This window comes from Saimiri boliviensis, chromosome 5 (genome assembly GCF_048565385.1).
Source record: "Saimiri boliviensis isolate mSaiBol1 chromosome 5, mSaiBol1.pri, whole genome shotgun sequence".
NCBI lineage: Eukaryota > Metazoa > Chordata > Mammalia > Primates > Cebidae > Saimiri > Saimiri boliviensis.
In genome coordinates, this window is record NC_133453.1 from 103,192,263 (window position 1) to 103,215,825 (window position 23,563).

The following is a 23,563-nucleotide window of genomic DNA, read 5'->3' on the forward strand; positions in this document are numbered from 1 at the left end:
TGAGGCGAAAGAATCACTTGAACTGGGAGGCGGAAGTTTCAGTGAGCCAACATTGCGCCACTGCACTCCAGCCTGGTGTCAGAGCCAGACACCATCTCAAAAAGGAAAATACACTCGTGCAGTTAAATGGTGCATAATATTTTTATTTGAATAGTGTTTGGGATATGTTAGATAGGACTACAACCCCAAAGTATAAGTTTCCTGGAGGATGTTAGTTAAGGACAGAAAAATTATATAATGTCTTCCAGGTACTTAAAGTAGCAGTATTAGGTATATACTAGTGTCTCTACCACAAATATATATACTTTCCTTCTATCAGTTATTCGTGGACTGTTCACTAATCAAGATACGGTAGGACAGAAGCTGCAGACTGCTTGCTACAGTGGCCTTTGAAGCCATTGTCTCCTATATTTTGCTCTCAGTATACCTAAGTTAGTAATTAATGTTAATCCTGTACTTTTCTTCTTCAGGCTCTTCTGGTATTTGAATACAGAGAGAAAGTCATAGGTCTCTGTATTAAGTAGATTTATTCAGGGCTTATAATGCATTTGACATAGTAGCTCTGGCTGCTTAGGAGCTCTGCCTTTTCTGTGAGAGGATAGAGAATTGCAGAAGACTGGCCCTGTACTGTATCATTATTTTTGTTTTTTTGTGCATGATACAGAAAATGCAAAAGTGATATGTTTTAGTATTAATGAATTTGTCTAATTATTTCATTTTACAAGCTTCCTTTGGAATCATAGCACTGTATATACAAAGATGAATAAGGCACATTCCCTGCCCTTACCAGTATCATGATGTGCCCTTACCAGTATCAAGGGACATAAATATGTAAATGAGTGATTTAATGACGGTAAGATAAAGAATATTACAGATGTATGTATTATAGAGATTTAAAGATCAGGAATTATTTTAGCTTAGTGGTTCTCAATATGAGGCAGTACCTGCCTCTTCTAAACACACTTCATACTTCATCACCTCAGGTCCAGGAAACTTTTTGTTGTCACAGTGACCAGGACTCCACTGGTCTTTAATGGGGACGACCAGGAAGCAAAGCTCTGCAGTTCGCTAAACAGCCTTGTACGTCTGTTCTGCTACTTGTATTTGAGCAGGAGGGGCTGCTAGTGCATTGCAGAGCTTCACTTAGTCCTGCTCAAAGTACCAGTAGCATCTGGATTGAAAAACTTCTGTTTGTGTAAAGGTTTCATTGAAGAGTCAACTAATATTTAAGTATCCATTTTATGCACGATCCTAGGTGCATAGAAGCAGATATTGTCAGAAAGTAATGTGGCTTGCTGGATGTCAAAATCTTTCAAAGATCATTTGACTAAAATTTTGGTCTTGGTCAAGCAAAACTGTAAATTTTGGATCCTGGTTTATTATATTTAAGGACTGTAAAATCTTAAGAGAAATCTTAAGAGTTTCAGTAGTAGTACCATCTCCTTTTATTTTTCCTCTATTCTTCATTCTTCTCTGTATTTTTTCCCAAGAGAGCTGTATTGTTTATAATAATGTTACTGTGATTTTTTTAAGTACATGTATTTTCTTTTCTAGGAGAATATCGACCAGTAAAGTGACAGTTCTGGGTTATGGTCTCTTAACCACAGATGCAGAGACTTTGATAGATGCACTGAATAATCAGAAGTTCAAAGTAGTTATAGTGGATGAATCACACTACATGAAATCCAGAAATGCAACTCGCAGCAAGATTTTATTGCCAGTAGTACAGAAAGCCAGACGAGCCATTCTTCTTACAGGAACACCAGCTTTAGGAAGGCCTGAAGAGGTACGACAGTCTTTATACTTTGAACTTAAAAGAAGAGAAGGGAGTTGGGGGGATATTAATGACCTGTTTTGCAATTTTTCATTTCAAATTAGATGCCTTAACTGCTAGAGGAGTACATTGGGAATTTCTAGATAGTACATATGTTTTATTATGGCTATTTTAATCTATGTACATTTAAACCTTAGCCAAGCTTGTAGGTATGTATAAAAAATAGCTTTTGCCTTTATGATAAGGCTTCCATATTTAGTACAACTTTCTAATATTCTTCACAATGTGTTTCTGTGGTCTTACTCTTCATTTATCCTATTTTACATTATAAGCTTCTTAGGATCGGGATTAAATCTACCTTATTTCTTTTATACCACATTGCAGAACTTCTGTCTGTTCTTCGTTCACTTAAAGATTCACATTTGGGAAAGTAAAGAGAAACTAAAGCTTATGTGCAGACCTGATAAGGTATCTGGTTAGAATGAAAGAATAAGGCAGGCATTGGATACCCCATTTAGCTTTTCTATTCTAAGAGGTGAATAGTACATGGAGTGGTTAAAGGGTTAGGAAGAAGACATGATGGAAGAAACATAGGTAAGGTTTAGTGTTCCTTAAGAAAGCCCTGCTTACTAATGAACACTAAATCATAGAAAAAACATGGGTTGTCCAACGAAATAAGAGAGGACACAAACAGATGGAGAAACATTCCATGTTCATGGTAAGGAAGAATCAATATCATGAAAATGGCCATATTGCCCAAAGTAATTTACAGATTCAACGCCATCCCCATCAAGCTACCAATGACCGTCTTCACAGAACTGGAAAAAAACACCTTAAACTTCATATGGAACCAAAAGAGAGCCCGCATAGCCAAGTCAATTCTAAGCAAAAAGAACAAAGTGGGAGGCATCACATTACCGGACTTAAAACTATACTACAAGGCTACAGTAATCAAAACAGCATGGTACTGGTACCAAAACAGAGATATAGAGCAATGGAACAGAACAGAGGCCTCGGAGGCAATACAACGTTTCTACAACCATCTGATCTTTGACAAACCTGACAAAAACAAGCAATGGGGAAAGGATTCCCTGTTTAATAAATGGTGTTGGGAAAACTGGCTAACCATGTGCAGAAGGCAGAACTGAACCCCTTCCTGACACCTTACACTAAAATTAACTCCAGATAGATTAAAGACTTAAACATCAGACCTAACACCATAAAAACCCTAGAAGAAAATCTAGGCAAAACCATTCAGGACATAGGTGTAGGCAAGGAATTCATGACCAAAACACCAAAAACATTGGTGACAAAAGCCAAAATAGACAAATGGGACCTAATCAAACTCCACAGCTTCTTCACGGCAAAAGAAACAGTCATTAGAGTGAATCGGCAACTAACAGAATGGGAAAAGATTTTTGCAGTTTACCCATCTGACAAAGGGCTGATATTCAGAATCTACAAAGAACTAAAACAGATTTACAAGAAAAAAGCCCATTCAAAAGTGGGCAAAGGATATAAACAGACATTTTACAAAAGAAGACATACATGAGGCCAACAAATATATGAAAAAATGCTCATCATCACTGGTCATTAGAGAAATGCAAATCAAAACTACGTTGAGATACCATCTCACGCCAGTTAGAATGGCGATCATTAAAAAATCTGGAGACAACAGGTGTTGGAGAGGATGTGGAGAAATAGGAACACTTTTACACTGTTGGTGGGAGCGTAAATTAGTTCAACTATTGTGGAAGACAGTGTGGCGATTCCTGAAGGACCTAGAAATAGAAATTTCAGCCGGGCACGGTGGCTCAAGCCTGTAATCCCAGCACTTTGGGAGGCTGAGGCGGGCGGATCACGAGGTCAAGAGATCGAGACCATCCTGGTCAACATGGTGAAACCCCGTCTCTACTAAAGGTGCAAAAAATTAGCTGGGCATGGTGGCGCGTGCCTGTAATCCCAGCTACTCCGGAGGCTGAGGCGGGAGAATTGCCTGAACCCAGGAGGCGGAGGTTGCGGTGAGCCGAGATCGTGCCATTGCACTCCAGCCTGGGTAACAAGAGCGAAACTCCGTCTCAAAAAAAAAAAAAAAAAAAAAAGAAATAGAAATTTCATTTGACCTAGCAATCCCATTACTGGGTATATATCCAAAGGATTATAAATCGTTCTACTATAAGGACACATGCACTATAAGTTCATTGCAGCACTGTTTACAATAGCAAAGACCTGGAACCAACCCAAATGCCCATCGATGATAGACTGGACAGGGAAAAAGTGGCACATATACACCATGGAATATTACACAGCCATCAAGAACGATGAATTCGTGTTTTGTGTAGGGACATGGATGAACCTGGAAGCCATCATTCTCAGCAAATTGACACAGGAGCAGAAAATCAAACACTGCATGTTCTCACTCATAGGCGGGTGTCGAACAATGAGAACACATGGACACAGGGAGGGGAGCACTACACACTGGGGTCTGTTGGAGGGAAATAGGGGAGGGAGAGTGGGGGGTGGGGAGTTGGAGGGGGGATGGCCTGGGGAGAAATGCCAGATATAGGTGAGGGGGAGGAAGGCAGCAAATCTCACTGCCACGTGTGTACCTATGCAACAATCTTGCATGTTCTTCACATGTACCCCAAAACCTAAAATGCAGTAAAAAAAGAAAGAAAAAACGTGGGTTGTCTTGTAGGGTTGCTGGGAGAATTAAAGGCAGTACTGCTTTGAAAGTACCTCACCATGTGCCTTGTAACACTCAACATATGGTAGCCAGTATTATATTAATTTTTGAGCCAAACCTGTGTGACAGCTATTAATTATTGTTACCTGTCTAACAGTATTACCTTAGCTCTGCTTTTCAATTCTGTCCTGGAAATTTTGTGAGATACATATAATAGTACATAGACAGTGATGACAAAATTCTTAATTTTATCTTTTACAGTTTTTACTCTTGGATACCAACTGACAGTGGGGGTAGAGTAGCCCCAAGTAATTTACATATGTCCCAAAATTATGTCATTGAATGATAGGGGTGATTATATTCTTTTTGGGGGTGGAGGACAGAGTTTTGATTTTGTCCAGGCTGGAGTGCAATAGCACAATCTTAGCTCACCTCAACCTCCACCTCCCAGGTTCAAGTGATTCTCTTGTCTCAGCCTCCATAGTTAGCTGGCATTACAGCCTTGCGCCACCATGACCGGCTAATTCTGTATTTTTAGTAGAGATGGGGTTTCACCATGTTGGTTAGGCTGGACTCAAACTCCCAACCTCAAGTGATCCACCTGCCTCAGCCTCCCAAAGTGCTGAGATTATAGGCATGAGCCACCATGCCCAGCCTTGATTATATCCTTTAAAAAGACATCGTAAAATGTGTTCTTCGAGCTAGTATGCTAGACGCAGTAGCTCACGCCTGTAATACCAGCACTTTGGGAAGCCAAGGTGAGCAGATCACTTGAGGCCAGGAGTTAAAGACCAGCCTGGCCAACATGGTGAAACCCCATCTCTACTAAAAATACAAAAATTAGCCAGGCATAGTGGCCAGGGCCTGTAGTTCCAGCTACTCGGGAGAATCACTGGAACCCGGGAGGCAGAGGTTGCAGTGAGCCAAGATCTCGCTATTGCACTAGCCATTGCACTCCAGCCTGGGCCACAGAGTGAGACTCTGTGAAAGAAAGCAAGAAAGCAAGAGGGAGGGAGGGAGGCAGGCAGGCAGGCAGGCAGGCAAGCAAAAGATACATGCATCTCGAATGATAATACAGTGAATACTCATCTGCTTATTATCAAGCATAAGAAATAGAACATTGGCAATACAACAGTGGCTCTTACAGCCCACTCTTACCACATTAGTACTTTTCACCCCTCAATATGGTAGCCACTATTCATTGCAAGGGTAAATCCCAATTTTGTGGGTTCTGATGACTGTACAATTTGTGTTTGGGATTTTTTATTTGTTTGTTTATTTTATTATTATTTTTTATAATGCAGCCCCAGCTGTTGCAATGTTTGGGATTTTTTTTTTAAGAAAAAGAATCTAAAAATACAAATTCTAAGGAGTTTTGAAATAAGGAAGTGTGAGTTCTCTAATTTTTTTTTTTTTTCTTTTTTTGAGTCAGAGTCTCCTTCTGTTGCCCAGGCTAGAGTGCAGTGGCACAATCTCAGCTCATTGCAACCTCCACCTGCCAGGTCCAAGCTATTTTCCTGCTTCAACCTCCCTAGTAGCTGGGATTACAAGCGTATGCCACCATGCCCAGCGAATTGTTGTTGTTGGTTTTTTTTTTTTTTTTTTTTTTTTTTTTTTTTGAGACGGAGTTTCGCTCTTGTTACCCAGGCTGGAGTGCAATGGCGCGATCTCGGCTCACCGCAACCTCCGCCTCCTGGGTTCAGGCAATTCTCCTGCCTCAGCCTCCTGAGTAGCTGGGATTACAGGCACGCGCCACCACGCCCAGCTAATTTTTTTGTATTTTTAGTAGAGACGGGGTTTCACCATGTTGACCAGGATGGTCTCGATCTCTCGACCTCGTGATCCACCCGCCTTGGCCTCCCAAAGTGCTGGAATTACAGGCTGAGCCACCACGCCTGGCCTAATTGTTGTATTTTTAGTAGAGATGGGGTTTACCATGTTGGCCAGGTTCGTCTGGAACTCCTGCCCTCAGGTGATCTGCCCACCTTGGCCTCCCAAAGTGCTGGAATGCAGACGTGAGCCACTGCGCTCGACCTTGTTTTTCTTTCCTTTTTTAAAAAAATTAATTATTTATTTATTTTTATTGTACTTTAGCTTCTGGGGTATATGTGTAGATCATGCAGGATTGTTGCATAGGTATATACATGGCAAGGTGGTTTGCTGCCTCCGCCCCCCCATCACTTATATCTGGTATTTCTCCTCGTGTTATCTTTCCCAAACCTACCCACCCCCAACAGACACCAGTGTATGATGTTTCCCTCCCTGTGCTCATTCATGTGTTCTCATTGTTCAATACCTGCCTCTGAGCGAGAACATGGAGAATTTGCTTTCCTGTTTTTGTGTCATTTTGCTGAGAATAATGGTTTCCAGATTCATCTATGTCCCTGCAAAGGACACGACTCATCATTTTTATGGCTGCATAGTATTCCATGGTATATGTGTGCCACATTGTCTTTGTCCAGTCTCATTCATGGGCATTTGGGTTGGTTCCAGGTCTTTGCTGTGGTGAACAGTGCCACAATGAGCATACATGTGCATGTGTCTTTATAACAGAATGATTTATAATCCTTTGGGTATATACCTAGTACTTGGATTGCTGGGTCAAATGGAATATCTATTTCTAAATCCTTGAGGAATTGCCACACTGTCTTCCACAATGGTTGAACAAATTTACATTCCCACTAACAATGTAAAAGTGTTCCTTTTTCTCCACATCCTCTCCAGCATCTGTTGTCTCCTGATTTTTTTAATGATCATCATTCTAACTGGAGTGAGATGGTATCTCAATGTGGTTTTGGTTTTTCTTTTTCAAGATTAGTTTGGATAATTATGAGTCCCTTAAATTTCTAGATGAATTTTTTGATCAGCTTGTTAATTTTTGCAAAGAATCAAGCTGAAATTTTTGTTATGTATTGTGTTGAATTCATAGATTGCTTTGGGGACTGTTGCCATCTTAACAGTATTAAGTCTTCCAATCCATGAATATGAGATCTCTTTCTGTTTTTTTAGGTCTTTAATTTTTTCCCAGTGATACTTGATAGTTTTCACAGTATAAGTATTATGCTTTTTTTTTTTATTAAATTCATTCCTCAGTATTTTGTTTGTTTTTTGAAGCTTTTTTAAGTGGAATTTTCTTAATTTCATTTTACATTGTTTATTGCTAACTATAGAAATACAGTTGGTTTTTGTGCATTTATTATGTATCTTGCAAACTTGCTAAACACATTGTTAGCTTTAATACTATTTTAGTGAATTCCTTAGGATTTTCTGTATATTAACATTATGTCACCTGCAGATAGAAACAATTTTACTTCTTCCTTTTTTACTCTTGATGACCTTTATGTTGGTTTTTTGTTTGTTTGTGTTTTGAGATGGAGTCTTGCTCTGTCGCCCAGGCAGGAGTGCAATGGCAAGATCTTGGCTTACTGCAACCTCTGCCTCCCTGGTACAAGCGATTCTCCTGCCTCAGCCTTCCAGTAGCTGGGATTACAGATATACACCACAAAACCCAGCTAATTTTTGTACTTTTAGTAGAGACGAGGTTCCACCATATTGGCCAAGCTAGTCTCGAACTCCTGACCTCGTGATCCACCCACCTCGGCCTCCCAAAGTGTTGGGATTACAGGCGCGAGCCACCGCACCTGGCCTTATTTTGTTATCTTACCTGTTTGCCCTAGAACCATGTTGAATTGGAATGGCAAGAATGGGCATCCTTTTTTTGTTCTTCATCTTAGTGGGAAAGCATTCAGCCTTTTACCTTTAAGTATAATGCTACTTGTGGGGTTTTCCTAGATTTTCTTTATCAGATTGAGGAAGTTCCTTTCTATTTTTGGTTTATTGATTGCTTAATCATGAAGAGATGTGAAATTTCATCCCATGCTTTTTCTGCATCTATGGGTATATTCATGTGTTTTTTTGTCCTTTATTCCGTTGTTACAGTATATTACATTAGTTGATTTTGGAATGTTAAAATAACCCTGCATTTCTGCAGTAAGTCTCACTTGGTCATGACATATAATCTTTTATACATGTTGCTTGCTGGATTTAGTTTGCTAATTAATATTATGTTGATGATTATTATTTCTTTATTCATAAGAGATATTGGCCTGTAGTTTTCTTTTCTCATGATGTATTTGTGTGGTTTGGGTATCAAGTTAAGACTGGCCTCATATAATGACTTGGAAAGTGTTCTTTTCTTTGGAAGGGTCTGTGAAACATTAACGTTACTTTAAAAAAAAAAGTTAGCTAGAATTCAGTGGTGAAGCTATTTTGGCCTAGGCTTTTCTTTGTGGGTAGTTTTTTGATTACGGTAATCTCCCCTTATCCACAGTTTCACTTTCCATGGTTTCAGTTACCCTGGTCAACTATAGTCTAAAAATAGCTGAGGATAGTATGGTAAGGTATTTTGGGAGAGAGAGAGAGAGACAGAGAGAGAGAGAGACACCACATTCATATGACTTTTGTTACATTTTTATGATAGTTGTATTTTGTTATCTATTGTTATTAATATCTTTCTGTGCCTAGTTTGTAAATTAAATTAAACTTTGTAATAGGTATGTATGTACAGTATAAGAAAAAGCATAGTATATATAGGGTTGGGTACTATCTGAGTTTCAGGGACCCACTGGGGGTCTTTGGTACATGTCCTCTGGGGTAAGGGGATACTACTCTGCTAATTCAATCTCTTCACTGAGTACGTATCTATTCTAATTGTTTTTTTTTCTTGAGTCAGTTTTAGTACGTTGTTTCTTTCTAGGAATTTGATCATTTCATCTGAGTTATCTAATTTATTGGCAAACAGCTGTTCATAATGTTCCCTTATTATTATTTGTGTTTCTGTGAAGTGGTTGTATTGTCCCCTCTTTCATTCCTGATTTGAGTAATTTGACTCTTTGAGTCTTCTATCTTGTTTTCTTGGTTAGTCTAGCTAAAGTTTTATCAATAATGTTGATTTTTCGAAGAATTAATTTTTGGTTTCATTGATTTACTCTATTGTTTTTGTTTTCTATTTCATTTATGTCCATTCTAATCTTTCTTTTTTTGATATGGAGTCTTGCTCTGTCACCCAGGCTGGAGTGCAGTGTCATGATCTTGGCTCACAGTAATCTCTACCTCCCATTTTAAAGCAATTCTCCTGCCACAGCCTCCCCAGTAGCTGGGATTACAGGCATGTGCCACCATGCTCATCACATTTTTGTATTTTTGGTAGAGACAGGATTTCACCATGTTGGCCAAGCTGGTCTGGAACTCCTGGCCTCAAGTGATTCGCCCATCTTAGCCTCCCAAAGTGCTGGGATTACAGGTTTGAGCCACTGCTGCTGGCCTATTTCCACTCTAATCTTTATTGTGACCTTCTATTTGCTGTGGGTTGTTTGCTCTTCCTTTCTCAGTGTGTTAAGGTGGAAAATTAGATTATTGATTTGAGTTCTTTTTGTTTACCATAGGAATATGCACCTATTAATTTCCTTCTAGGCACTATTTTTGCTGCAACTCATGTTTTGGTATGTTGCGTTCTCAGTTTTCTTTGTCTCAAAGTGTTTTCTAATTTCCTTTGTGATTTCTTCTTTGGCCCATTGGTTATTTCTGAATATGTTGTCATATTAAATGGATATAAAACACTGAATTCACTTTAGAAAAATGTAAGTTATTTAAAACATTACTGTATGACCCAACAATTTCATTTTTAGGTATATACCCAAGAAAACTAAAAACAAATTCACACCAAAAATTACATACTCATGTGCAAGGTTACATAGTAGCATTATTCATGCTGTTTCAAAAAGTGGAAACAAGTAAAATGTTCATCAATTGATGAATATATAAACAAATATGATATAGCCATACAATGGAATATTATTTAGCCATAAAGAGGAATGAAATACTATACATGCTACAACATGAATTAACTTTGAATGCAATATTCTAGGTGAAATAATCCAGATACAAAAGGCTACGTAGTGTATGAGTAGATTTATATGAAATGCCCAGAATAGGCAAATTCATAGAGACAGAAAGTGGATTAGTAGTTGGCCAGGATTGGAAGAAAGGAGAACTAGTAGTGACTACTAATGGGTATGGAACTTTTTTTTTGGGGGGGGGAGTGATAAAAATATTACAGAATTACATAGTAATGAATGGTGCACAACTATGTGAATCTGGATATGGAGCTTTTTTGGGTGGTGATTAAAATATTACAGAATTAGATAATGATGTTTGGTGCACAACTATGTGAATCTATTGAAAGCCACTGAATTCTGTTTTTTAAAAGTTTGGTATATGAATGCTATATCACAATAAAACTTGGTTTTTTTTTTTTTTTTTTTTTTTTTTTGAGACGGAGTTTCGCTCTTGTTACCCAGGCTGGAGTGCAATGGCGCGGTCTCGGCTCACCGCAACCTCCGCCTCCTGGGTTCAGGCAATTCTCCTGCCTCAGCCTCCTAAGTAGCTGGGATTACAGGCACGCGCCACCATGCCCAGCTAATTTTTTGTATTTTTAGTAGAGACGGGGTTTCACCATGTTGACCAGGATGGTCTCGATCTCTCGACCTCGTGATCCACCCGCCTCGGCCTCCCAAAGTGCTGGGATTACAGGCTTGAGCCACCGCGCCCGGCAAAACTTGGTTTTTAAAAGCATATTAAAATAACAATGAGACAGTACTGTGTGCAGCCTATCAGAGTTGTAAAAAATGAGAAGATTTCATGATACTATTGATGGGAGTGTGAATTGGGACAATCTTCTTACTGGGCAACATGGTAACATTATCAAACTTTTAAAAAGCGTATACCTTAAAAATCAGCTATTCCATTTCTAAATATACATACTACATCACGTCTAATAGAAATACAAATGGATGGATGGATGGATAGATAGATAGATGATTAATAGATATAGATATAAATATATATACTATACCCATATATTCACATATATATAGACACAATTATATGAAGTTATTAATATTAGTAACTGCCTAAAAGCTAGAAATAGCCTATATGTCCAATATCAGGGGTCTGTTTAAATATTTTACAGTACATCTACATAATAATAATGGGTAGCTATTTAGTTTTTAAATAGTGCATTATTATTATATTGCTTGTATAGGTATTTAAGACTAAAAATAGATACATCTGTACTTTAAAAGTGTCTGAGACATGTGTAATGGGACAAAATTCTAGTTTGACAATGTGTATTATTCTGCAGTTTGCTTTCTTTATCTAGTATATATGTGTATAAAAGCATAAACATATGCTTATATCAGCATAGAAAAATGTATAAATGGGCCAGGCTTACGCCTGTAATGCCAGCTCTTTGGGAGGCCAAGGTGGGCGCATCATGAGTTCAGTACTTTAAGACCAGCCTGACCAACAGAGTGAAATCCTGTCTCTACTGAAAATGCAAAAATTAGCCGGGCATGGTGTTGCATGCCTATAGTCCCAGCTACTTGGGAGGCTGAGGCAGGAGAATCACTTGAACCTGGGAGGCAGAGGTTGCAGTGAGCCAAGGTCAGGCCACTGCATTCCAGTGTGGCGTCAGAGCAAGACTCCATCTCAAAAAAAAAAAAAAAGGAAAAGGAAAAAGAAAAATATGTAAATGTATATTTATAAAACAGACAATGGTTATTCCTGATGAATAGAAGGGAGGGGACTTGAGGAATAAAGAGTTGGATTTTCTTTTATACTTTCTACTATTTTGTTAAATGGTTTTATTATTGTAATAATAATTTACTTGAAAATATTACAACATATTAAAAACACTTCTCTTATTATAGCTTTTCATGCAGATCGAAGCTCTCTTTCCACAAAAATTTGGAAGATGGACTGACTATGCAAAAAGATACTGTAATGCACACATCAGGTAAGACAAACTATTTTCCACAAACTTTTTCCTCACATATTAACTGTGAACATTGCTTTATTAGTCATTCTTTATGCCATTGTTTTACAACACAATTAGTGGTAGCTATGAAATAATTGGTGCATTATTATACGTATAGGTGGATGACCTATATGTAAAATAAATAAAAGTAATAGATAATGGCAAAGTTTGCCTTTATTCTTATTTTTTACTTTCTACTTTTTATTGTTGAAATTATTTATTTTTATTGGCTAGATTTACATGTATGTTATACAAAAGTAAAAAGTAAGGTGTTTCTTCTACTCTTGTCTCTCAGCAAACCATTTCCCTTTCCATGTAACCAGTGTTGGCACTTTCTTTTGTATCCTTTTGAAAATACCCTTTGGATGAACAAGGATGTATGATTATATGTACATAATATTTCAGTTTATTTCAACACATATAGCACAATTTGTGCATTATTCTGCAGTTCACTTTCTTCATCTAGTATATATTGTAGATCTTTCCATATCAGTTAAGAGCTTTGATACTCATTTTACTTTCTTTTCTCTTATTTTTTTGAGACAGAGTCTTGCTCTGTTGCTCAGGCTGAATGGAGTGAGGTGGCTCAATCTTGGCTCACTGCAACCTCTGCCTCCTGTGTTCAAGCAATTTTCCTGCCTCAGCCTCCTGAGTAGCTGAAATTACAGGCATGTACCACCATACCCGGCTGATTTTTGTTATTTTTACTGGAGACGAGATTTCACCATGTTGGCCAGGCTGGTCTCGAGCTCCTGACCTCAGGTGATCCGCCCACCTCGGCCTCCCAAAGTGCTGGGATTACAGGCATGAGCCACCACACCCAATCTAATACTCATTTTAAATGCTGCATGTATTCTAGCGTTTAGAATTTATTTATGCCATCCACTCTTAGTGGACATTTGTAGTATATAGCTATGCATGCAATGCAGCAATGAGTATCTTTGCGCATGTAGAGAGCTAGTTTTTTATAGTTGTCAAGAGCATGGAAATTTAGAACTAGACCACCTGTGATTTATTTTCACACCTACCACTTACCAAATGCTTCATTTTAGAAAAGTAACTATCTCCCCATGCCTCAGTTTCTTCAGCTCAAAAAAATGGCAAATTATTATGCCTACCTTGGAGAGTTATTATGAGATGTATATTAACTAATATTTATAAAGTGCTTAAACAGTAACCATACATAGGGGGTACTCAATAATTGCTAGCTATTTTAGTATTTCATGCCATATGCATAGGGGAAAAAAATCTAAGATAAAGTTACAGAAGTGACATTGCTAATTTAAAAGGCATGTGCATTTTTATATTATTAGATTTTTCCAAATCATGCTCCACAGAAAGTATAGCTTTTTATATTCCCACCAGCCGTGTGTCAGATTGTTTCTTTTTCCATACCTTTCCAACATAGTGGAATATAACTTATTTCATTCTTGCCAATGTGAACTGATAGTAGCTTTAATTCACATTTACCCATTATGTCATTAAATGAATTTGAGCTTTTTTTTTCCTACACATATGAGTTATTTGTACTTTTTTTCTGTCAGTTGTCTGCGTGTGCTGTTTGCCCTTCTGTCTACTAAATGTATTGACTTTTTTCTTGGTATATTGAAAACCTTTATATATTACAAAAATAATCTCTTTATATGTGATATGAGTCTCTCATTTATTTTTCCCAATGCATTCTTTTTTATAATTCCTTTAAATAAAACCACACGGTCATGGTTTTCTCATGCCTTTTAAAGGGCTCCAGAGTACAAAGATAGAAAGACTTACTCGAAATTGTTTCTATGAAGTCAGTGTAACACTGATACCAAAATCAGACGAGATAGCACAAAAAATGAAAACAAGAGACTATAAATGTAGAAGTCCTCAATATTAATAAATTAATGGAATCTATAAACTCATCAAAACCCTAATGTATTGATTATATGCAAATGGCATTCACATTAGGAATTCAAGGAATGTTTAATTTTTTATTTTATTTTATTTGTAGAGATGGGGTTTCTCCATCTTGATCAGGCTGGTCTCGAACTCCTGACCTCGTGTGATCCACCTGCCTGGGCCTCCCAAAGTGCTGGGATTACAGATGTGAGCCACTGTGCCCGGCCCAGGAACGGTTAATATTAAGAAATACATAAATGTAATTTGCCATATTAATAATGACAAAGAAAAACGGCATCATATCTATATGTACTGGAAAGTTCTTAGGTAAAATATAGCATTTACCACTCCCTCACTTTTTTTAAATTTTGAGATAGAGTCTCTGTTGCCCAGGCTGGAGTGCAGTGACACAATCATGGCTCACTGCAACCTCTGCCTCCCGGGTTCAAGCAGCTCTACTGCCTCAGCCTCAGAGTAGCTGGTACCACAGGCATGCCCTACCATGCTCTGCTAGTGTGTGTGTGTGTGTGTGTGTGTGTATTTAGTATAGATAGGGTTTCACCATGTTGTCCAGGCTGGTCTCGAACTTCTGACTTCAAATGATCCACCTGCCTCGGCTGCCCAAAGTGCCGGGATTACAGCCGTGAGCCACCATGCCTGGCCAACATTTACCCTTGATTACAGTTTTAAATAAACTTAGGGTATGTGTGTGTATGTGTGGTTTTACATATGCTTGTTTATATATGTTTATGTGTGTCTTTCAATTCCAAGACAACTACCACAGCATACCTTTACTCTGGAGGACTGATCAATTCAGTTACTCAAAAGAAAAATAAGAGGATATGAGGCTAATTTCATCCGGAAAAAAATTTTTTTAATTAAAAAAAGAAAAGAGAAAAAAAAAAGACAGGCACAGTGACTCACAACTGTAATCTCAGCACTTCATGAGGCTGAGTTAGGAGGGTCACTTGAGCCTAGGAGTTTGATACCAGCCTGGTAAACATAGTGAGACCCCATTTCTATTAAAAGTGATAAAAGTTTTCAAGAAAAACAAAATTATCATTTTCTACAGCTGTTGTTATTTATTTGGAAGACTGAGAATCAGCTGAAAAGTGTTCAAAACAAAATAGAATAGATTAAAATAGCCTAGCACAAAGTTAATACTAAAAAGTCAGTTGTCTTTCTCTACATAAATAATAAATAGTTCTAAAATACAATGAAAATAAAAGATAGTAGAAAACTCAAGAATATTAGTGAAGGACATTTAAAAAGATAAGTAAAAAGACATGCTCCTATTTGATGAAGAGACTTGATATTATAAAGATTTTACTTTTTTCTGAACTTATTCATAAATATAGTATATTCAATAAAAGACAATTTTTCTTGTAGATCCAGAAAATTTGAAAACATAAGTAACAATTGTCAAGAAAGTTGTGAAAACCTAGAGTATTAGAAAAAGGGGGACTGGGCACAGTGGCTCACGCCTGTAATCCTAGCACTTTGGGAGGCTGACGTAGGTGGATCACCTGAGGTCAGGAGTTTGAGACCAGCCTGGCCAACATGATAAAACCCCCTCTCTACTAAAAATACAAAAATTAGCCGGGCGTGGTGTCGGGCACCTGTAATCCCAGCTACTTGGGAGGCTGAGGCAGAAGAATCACTTGAACCAGGAGACAGAGGTTACAGTGAGCTAAAATTGAGACATTGCACTCTAGCCTGGGCAACAAGAGCAAGACTCTGTCTTTAAAAACAAGGGGAGCAGTTAAGGATTTCTTTCCCCTGTTTTTACACAAAAATTAATTTCAGATGAATAAAATGTTTAAACATTATTAAATAAAACCCTAAGTAAAACATAGAGGAATTCTTTTATAACTTTGTTGTAGGGAAGTCATAAAAAAGAATATATTTGATTGCATAAGAATTTGAGAGTTGTCATCCTTCTAGAAAATATATCTAAAGTAAAAAGAAATTTCTAATTAAGGAAAAATTATTTATGTGTTGCAAATAAAAGAGAAGGCTAATTTCAATGACTGAGAAAAGTGTGCAAAAAATATTAACAAATAATTGATAGTAAAGGAAATACAAATAGGTTTTAACTATATAAATGTAATCAATAAGAGAAATTCAAATTGAAACTGCAGTAAGTCAGATTTTTACCTATTGTAGCTATAAAAATTATAACATTTAACAAAACAATATATAGATGAGCATATAAAGAAACAGGAACTGTCTTACATTGCTGAAAGAAATGTAATGGCTATACCATCTACTTTGGGGTTTTTTTGAGTTAGTGTCTTGCTTTGTTACCCAGGTTGGAGTGCAGTGGCACGATCATGGCTCACTGCAGCCTTAACTGCCTTGGCTCAAGTGATTCTCCCACCTCAGTCTCTCTAGTAGCTGTTAACAATGGGCATGCACCACCGTGTCTGGCTAATTTTTTGGTTTTGTTTTGTTTTTAAAACGATTTCTTGCTCTGTCAGTCAGGCTGGAGTGCAGTGGCGTGATCTCAACTCACTGCAACGTCTGCCTCCCAGGTTCAAGAGATTCTCCTGCCTCAGCCTCCCAAGTAGCTGGGATTATAAACATGTGTCAGCATGCCTGGCTAATTTTTGTATTTTTAGTAGAGACGAGTTTCACCGTATTGGGAAGCTGGTCTCGAACTCCTGACCTCAGGTGATCCACCTGCCTTGGTCTCCCAAAGTGCTAGGATTACAGGTGTGAACCACCACACCTGATGATTTAAAAAATTTTTTTGTAAAGATAGAATCTCACTATGTTGCACAGGCTTGTCTGGAACTCTGGGCTCAGGCAATCACCCACCTCAGCCTCCTTAAATTCTGGGATTACAGGCATGAGCCACCATGCCTGGCCTATACCATCTATTGAAAGAAATTTCACTATACCTACCAAATATTTAAAAGCCCGTACACTTATCTTAGCAATTAAAATTTAAGTTTATCCTGCACTTGTTCATATACACTATTTTATGTAATTGTTCATGTATCTTCTTATCATGTATATTATTCACATATTTATCAAATACACAACATACAGATATACACATACACACATAGGCACATGTATGCAAAATTTAAATTGCACATTTAGTAAATAAAACATGATTAGATAACAACCAGCTAAAGGAAACTTACTGTTAAATTATTATACATCCCTACAATGAATATGTGTAATTCATTGTGTAATCTTGATGCAACTCATTTTCAAGATATAGTGTTGAAATCTTGGAATGTTGGAATACTGTGTAATCTTGATGCAACTCCTTTTCAAGATATTGTGTTGAAAGAAATTGTGTTACCTTTTGTATTTTTTAAAAATGTGTCCGTATAAAACAAACACACACACACACACACACATGCAGATTTTCCCTGGATATCTTGAAATTGTCAACATGGTAGCCTCTGATGGCCCTGACCCAACTGACAGTCTCAGACTTCTCTGTGGAAGCCACTGTGGAGTCCACTTTCCATGCTGTTAGTTCAACTTTTCAGCATAGTGTGATTACCCAGCTGGCTGAAGATTTGTAGCAAGAGACACTTTGCAGTGGCATATGATCATTTTGACAGGGAAATTGACCTACCTTGTGTTCTCCATTGGAGTGAGTTACTAGCTAGACGCTCTTTGAGGGTGGAACACTTGTTTTTTTCCTGTGTTCTATTCCCAATGGCTAACACAGCACCTGGCACATGATATCCAGTGTTTATTGAATCATTGAATACTAGATCTGGGTTTTTTTGTATGCTAGATCCATGTAACTTCTTGGTATGAATAACATCATTCATCTGCTAAATCTACAGATGTTGTCAAATTAATGGGGTTCCTCAGATATAACTTCATATTGCTCTGAAAATTGACACAGTATTAAAAAATAAGCAGCACAGTCATCTTGGAGAAGGACTTCTTATACTTTAAATTTGGAGCTTCTGGAATAAAAGGGCCGAACTAAGTGATTTGGATAATCTTTCCCAGCTCAAAGTTTGGTTTCTTCATACTGACTTTAAAAATCATGAGCAAAACTGGGATTCTTCTTATAATAAATGAAATACTAATAGGAGTTCTTACATAACTAAAACTGTTAAATTTATTTTACTACTTCTGTATAAAAGAAAATAATAGAAAAACTGGTATCATTTGGCTACTTTCTATTAAGAATTTTAAGTTAATATACTTTTGTGACGGGCTCAGAGGGTTCTGTGACACAAAGTTCTTAGTTGTTTTTCTAGTAACTGGGACTATAATTAATTTACTAACATCAGTTTTGATTAAACTATAAATTGATTTAGATGCTAGTTTCACCAAAGTAATAACTCTTTAGTCTTTACTAAGTGGTTTTTTTAAACAATGCATGGAAATTACTATAATGATTTTGTTACAGTACCACATATTAATATCCCTTCCCTCCATTAGGAAATCAACAGTAGCAAATGTGGTAAACACTGTTAGTTGCCTACCCCGTCTTTCTTCCAAACAGATTCCTGATTTACTTTAGGTATATGTATATACATGCCTATAGGACTGTGGGGAAGTTGACTTTGTATCCGATATCACAGGTGGATTCCAGTCATTCTAAGCCAGTTAGTACATGGTATTCTTCAGACAACTATTATTGGTCTGGGGTTGGTCATGTGCCAATTATGCTGAAGAAAAGGGCTTTATTTCAAGGAAGGAGGACAAGATAAGCACCTTAAGCTGAATATGAGCAAAGAAGCATGTTGTACTACCTGCTGCTGGTAGCTGTCTTCTGACCATGTTGGGTATTTAGTTTAGATGAGCAGGCTTTTTAATGGCACAGTGAAGAGGTGCAAGGAATCCAGGAGTTGACCAATCCAGGAGCCTTTCTTTTATTCATGTTGTAAAACATTTCTTTTTTTATTAAGCAATTTTAATTCAGAGTTTCAGTTCCTTATAGCCAAAAATCATGGTTCCTGGTACGTCATTCCTAAATATTCACTTTGTTCCTATTGTAGGTCTGTTTGGCATGATACCAGGTTTTGTTGGGAAACCCTTAATCATAATTCTTGCAGACTGTCAATGCCAAAAGTTTACCCACGTAAGACAAACATACTTACACGTATTTATCTTTTGGAGACTGGGAAAACTTAAGTGATGAATAAGCATTTCTTTTTTTGTTTCCTGACTAGGACCTGTCATATGACAAAGAAGCATATACCTGTCTCTTTCTTAATTAATGCCTACACTGTTTCACAAAAAAATTCATCTTCTTGAAATGTTTTATGATTGTGGAAGACATATTCTGTTTTCTGGAGAAAGCCATTTCAAGGTTAAGATTATGCTTCTCAAAAGGCATATTCTTTCAGGTTCCATTTCAGAAGTTTTATGCGATTCCTTTACTTCTTTACCTTGAAAGCACTATGGTGCCATAGACTCTAATTCAGCTCAAGTCACTTCCTGGCATTTTAAGTTAGTCTGTGGAATGCTATATATTTTTCCATAATGTTTTGATTCTGTGAAGGTGTCATTTTCACACTATAATTTTGCAGAATGCAAATTTTGGTTAGTTATTCAGTTCTAGACCCATATTTTATATTTGAAATGTCATGACTGTATTCAAAGTAAGTTAAATGAAGCTTCAGCAAAAGTGTAACTTTGATTTTATAAAGTATTTTAAATACCTAAGTAATGACAAACAGAAATGTATTAATACAAATGTAGTTTGTCAGTCAGTATAGGTGACCAACTACCTGGTTTTACTTCACAGACAGCAGAAATATTACTCAACCAGAAAAATTCTTATCTAAAATGCCTTACATCATTCACTTTACAGGATTATATTTAGAGGAACTATAAATGCAAATATGATTTGGAGAAGGCAACATATTCAGTTGTCAACCGTTAGCACATTGAATGATCAATTGTTAAAACTAAAATATTTTGGAGATTACCCAGTTCCCCTCTGTCATTTTATAAGTACTTGGGGAGTTTAAATGGCTTGCTCTATCTCACTTGATAGAAGTAATAAAGATTTAGGGAATGGCAACTTTAATAAATACTCTTTGACATAGAAAACAAGGACATATAGATAACCCAGCCAAGCATCCTGTTATCAACAGCTATCTTCAAAAACTATGCTGTGGGAAGACATATTGGTCTTCCCTAATATTATGTCTTTGTTTTGTTTTGTTTTGTTTTGTTTTGTGAGACAGAGTTTTGCTCTGTTGCCTGGGCTGCAGTGCAGTGTTGCAATCTCTGCTCACTGCAACCTCCGCTTCCCAGGTTCAAGCGATTCTCCTGCTTCTGCCTCTTGAGTAGCTGGGGCTCCAGGCATACGCCACCACACCTGGCAAATTTTTGTATTTTTAGTGGAGACAGGGTTTCCTCGTGTTGGCCAAGCTGGTCTCAAACTCTGGACCTCAAGCCATCCACCTACCTCAGCCTCCCAAAACGCTAGGATTACAGGCATGAGCCACAGTGCCCGATGTCTCCCAATGATATGTTAATGTTATCTTTGAATTGCTGTTAAGATATTCTAGACGCTATTCTGTCACAAAATTCAGCAGTTTTTTAAACATTATTTGTCATTGGTATTGTATTCCAGTTCCATCTCTAAGGAGAATTCCTTGTCTAAATTTTTATGAGAGGAAAAATGTTGGATGATAATATAAATTAAAGGTATTTATAGCCATATCCAAAGATTGTTAATTAATGGGTCATTGTTAGCTTCAAGAAATGTCTCAAGGGAGAACACCAGGATAAATAGCTAATGCATGCGGAGCTTAATACCTACATGATGGGTTAATAGGTGCAGCAAACCACATGGCACACGTTTACCTGTGTAGCAAACCCACATATCCTGCACATTTATCCTGGAACTTAAATTTTTTTTTTTTTTTTTTTTTGGAGACGGAGTTTCGCTCTCGTTACCCAGGCTGGAGTGCAATGGCGCGATCTCGGCTCACCGCAACCTCCACCTCCTGGGTTCAAGCAATTCTCCTGCCTCAGCCTCATGAGTAGCTGGGATTACAGGCACGTGCCACCATGCCCAGCTGTTTTGTATTTTTTTTAGTAGAGACGGGGTTTCATCATGTTGACCAGGATGGTCTCGATCTCTCGACCTCGTGATCCTCCCGCCTCAGCCTCCCAAAGTGCTGGGATTACAGGCTTGAGCCACCGCGCCCGGCTAAATTTTTTTTTTTAAAAAGGAAATGTCTCTTATGGATTTGCACTGTGTTACCACTGTTGCATTTAATGTTCTCAACCGTGACTAAATAGAGGTCGCGTCTATTCCATTTGCAAATGATTCACATCTGAGAGAAATACTTAATATAGTGAATGGCAGAAATATGTTTGAAAAATAATTAGATAAATATTAACAGAATATGTATTCTGCATTGAGACTTAGAAAGTCAGCTTTGTATAGAAGGGACTTGAGAAACCCTCACCTATTATCAATAGTTCAGTTCTAAAAGATTTGTGGTTTTTTAATAACCCTAGGCTAACTTGGAGTAAGGGGTGGTTTTACTCCATTCATTGATTAGACTGCATCTAGAGTACAGTTTAATTTTGAATTTATTCATTCATTCTGAAAGTATTTTAGGATGTCTCTTACATGCTAACCCATATGGTAGCCATCAGATACGCGTTAGGGAACAAGACCCACATAGTCCAACCTTCACTGAGTTTTCAAGTCACATGCTAACGTAGTTGAATAGTCCAGAACTAAAAGAAGAGAGTTTCAAGACAGTGATTGAGTTAGGTAGGAATAATATACAGAGTCTTGTTCTTCATCAAAATGGCAATAAGAAGGCATCGCAGGGTTTTTGGGGTTTTGGTTGTCAGTATTGTAGGTTTTTAAATTGCAGTAAAATATGTATAACAAAATTTACCATTTAAACATTTTTAAATGTACAAATCAGTGACTTTCAGTAGATTCTAATGTATTTCAGTACATTCTGTTGTTGTCCAGTCATTACTACTTTTCATCATCAGAACTTTTTCATCACTCCAAAGTGAAATTCTGTACCCATTAAATAATTGTCCCCATTTCCCCCTTCTCCAGTCCCTGTACTGTGACACTTAAAGCATGAGACATACATGATTAGATTTACAAATTTGATTTATTATCTAAGATATTTCACATGGTTCAAAATTCTAAACCTATAGAAGAGTATATACATTAAAAAATCCCTTTTACCTAAGTTCTTCTCCCTATTGGCAACTGTATTTAGTTTTTACTCTTTCCTCAGAAACTGTGTACATATTCAAGCAAATTCATGTTTTTAAAAGATTGTAATATAAGCATAAACATTGTTTTATACTTTCCCCTTTTGTCTTTTTTTTCACATACATAAATAACTTCCTCCTCTTATGGTTGTGTGGCATTATATAATTGGAAATATACTGTACTTATGAGGATGGCAGGAAGTTGAGAGTTTGCATTGTACAATTTATATTTTCTCTGTGGAATGGGAAGGAGGATAGTCATATGTTCAGAGAAATGGAAAAGGGTTAAAGGTTTAGTGAAAGTTGATACGGTTAGAAATTTTGCCAAATGATAGGGAAAATGTGGTACATATACACCATGGAATATTACGCAGCCATCAAAAACGATGAGTTCACGTCCTTTGTAGGGACATGAATGAACCTGGAAACCATCATTCTCAGCAAACTGACACGAGCAGAAAATCAAACACCGCATATTCTCACTCATAGGCGGGTGTTGAACAATGAGAACACATGGACACAGGGAGGGGAGCACTACACACTGGGGTCCATGGGGGGCAATGGGGAAGGGGCGGGGGGGTGGGGAGGTGGGAAGAGATAGCATGGGGAGAAATGACAGATACAGGTGAGGGGATGGAAGGCAGCAAACCACACTGCCATGTGTGTACCTATACAACAATCTTGCATGTTCTTCACATGTACCCCAAAACCTAAAATGCAATAAAAAAATAAAATAAAAAAATAAAAATAATAATAATAAAAAAAGAAATTTTGCCAAATGAGAATGAGATAATGTGATTAATGTGGTAGTATTGTTAACAGCTCTCAGTAACCATTTGAGATCAGCAACCCCAAATTTGTAATGGAACCAGTTTTCTCTAAGGTACAGTTTCTCCAGTCACATCCAGTAGCCTGGATACAGGCCTGGAAAAGGCTTCAGGCCTTTTTGAATCCTGAAGTTGGATCCATTCAGGATTGGATTTTTTCACCAGCTTATGATGCATGGACTGTGGGACAAGGGAACTTAAACTATATTAATAAGAACAAAGCTAATGTATGAACTCAGAAATCAAAAGGGCTGAGGAAATATGTGAAGACAGGGAAAATGTAATAGATTTGGAAATTAGAAGAGTCAGTTTACCGAAAT

At 37.5% G+C, this 23,563-nt stretch overlaps 1 protein-coding gene across 13 annotated transcripts in view; it reads left to right on the top strand.

Moving 5' to 3' along the window:
- ZRANB3 (zinc finger RANBP2-type containing 3) overlaps positions 1-23,563 on the top strand; it is a 290,081-nt gene that overhangs the window by 146,522 nt on the left and 119,996 nt on the right. For all 13 annotated transcript variants that reach the window (XM_074399747.1, XM_074399752.1, XM_074399748.1 and 10 more), the window contains 2 exons: positions 1,555-1,786; positions 12,230-12,315. In XM_074399747.1, the coding sequence (XP_074255848.1) occupies positions 1,555-1,786; positions 12,230-12,315 (318 nt within the window). The remainder of the gene's footprint in view (positions 1-1,554; positions 1,787-12,229; positions 12,316-23,563) is intronic.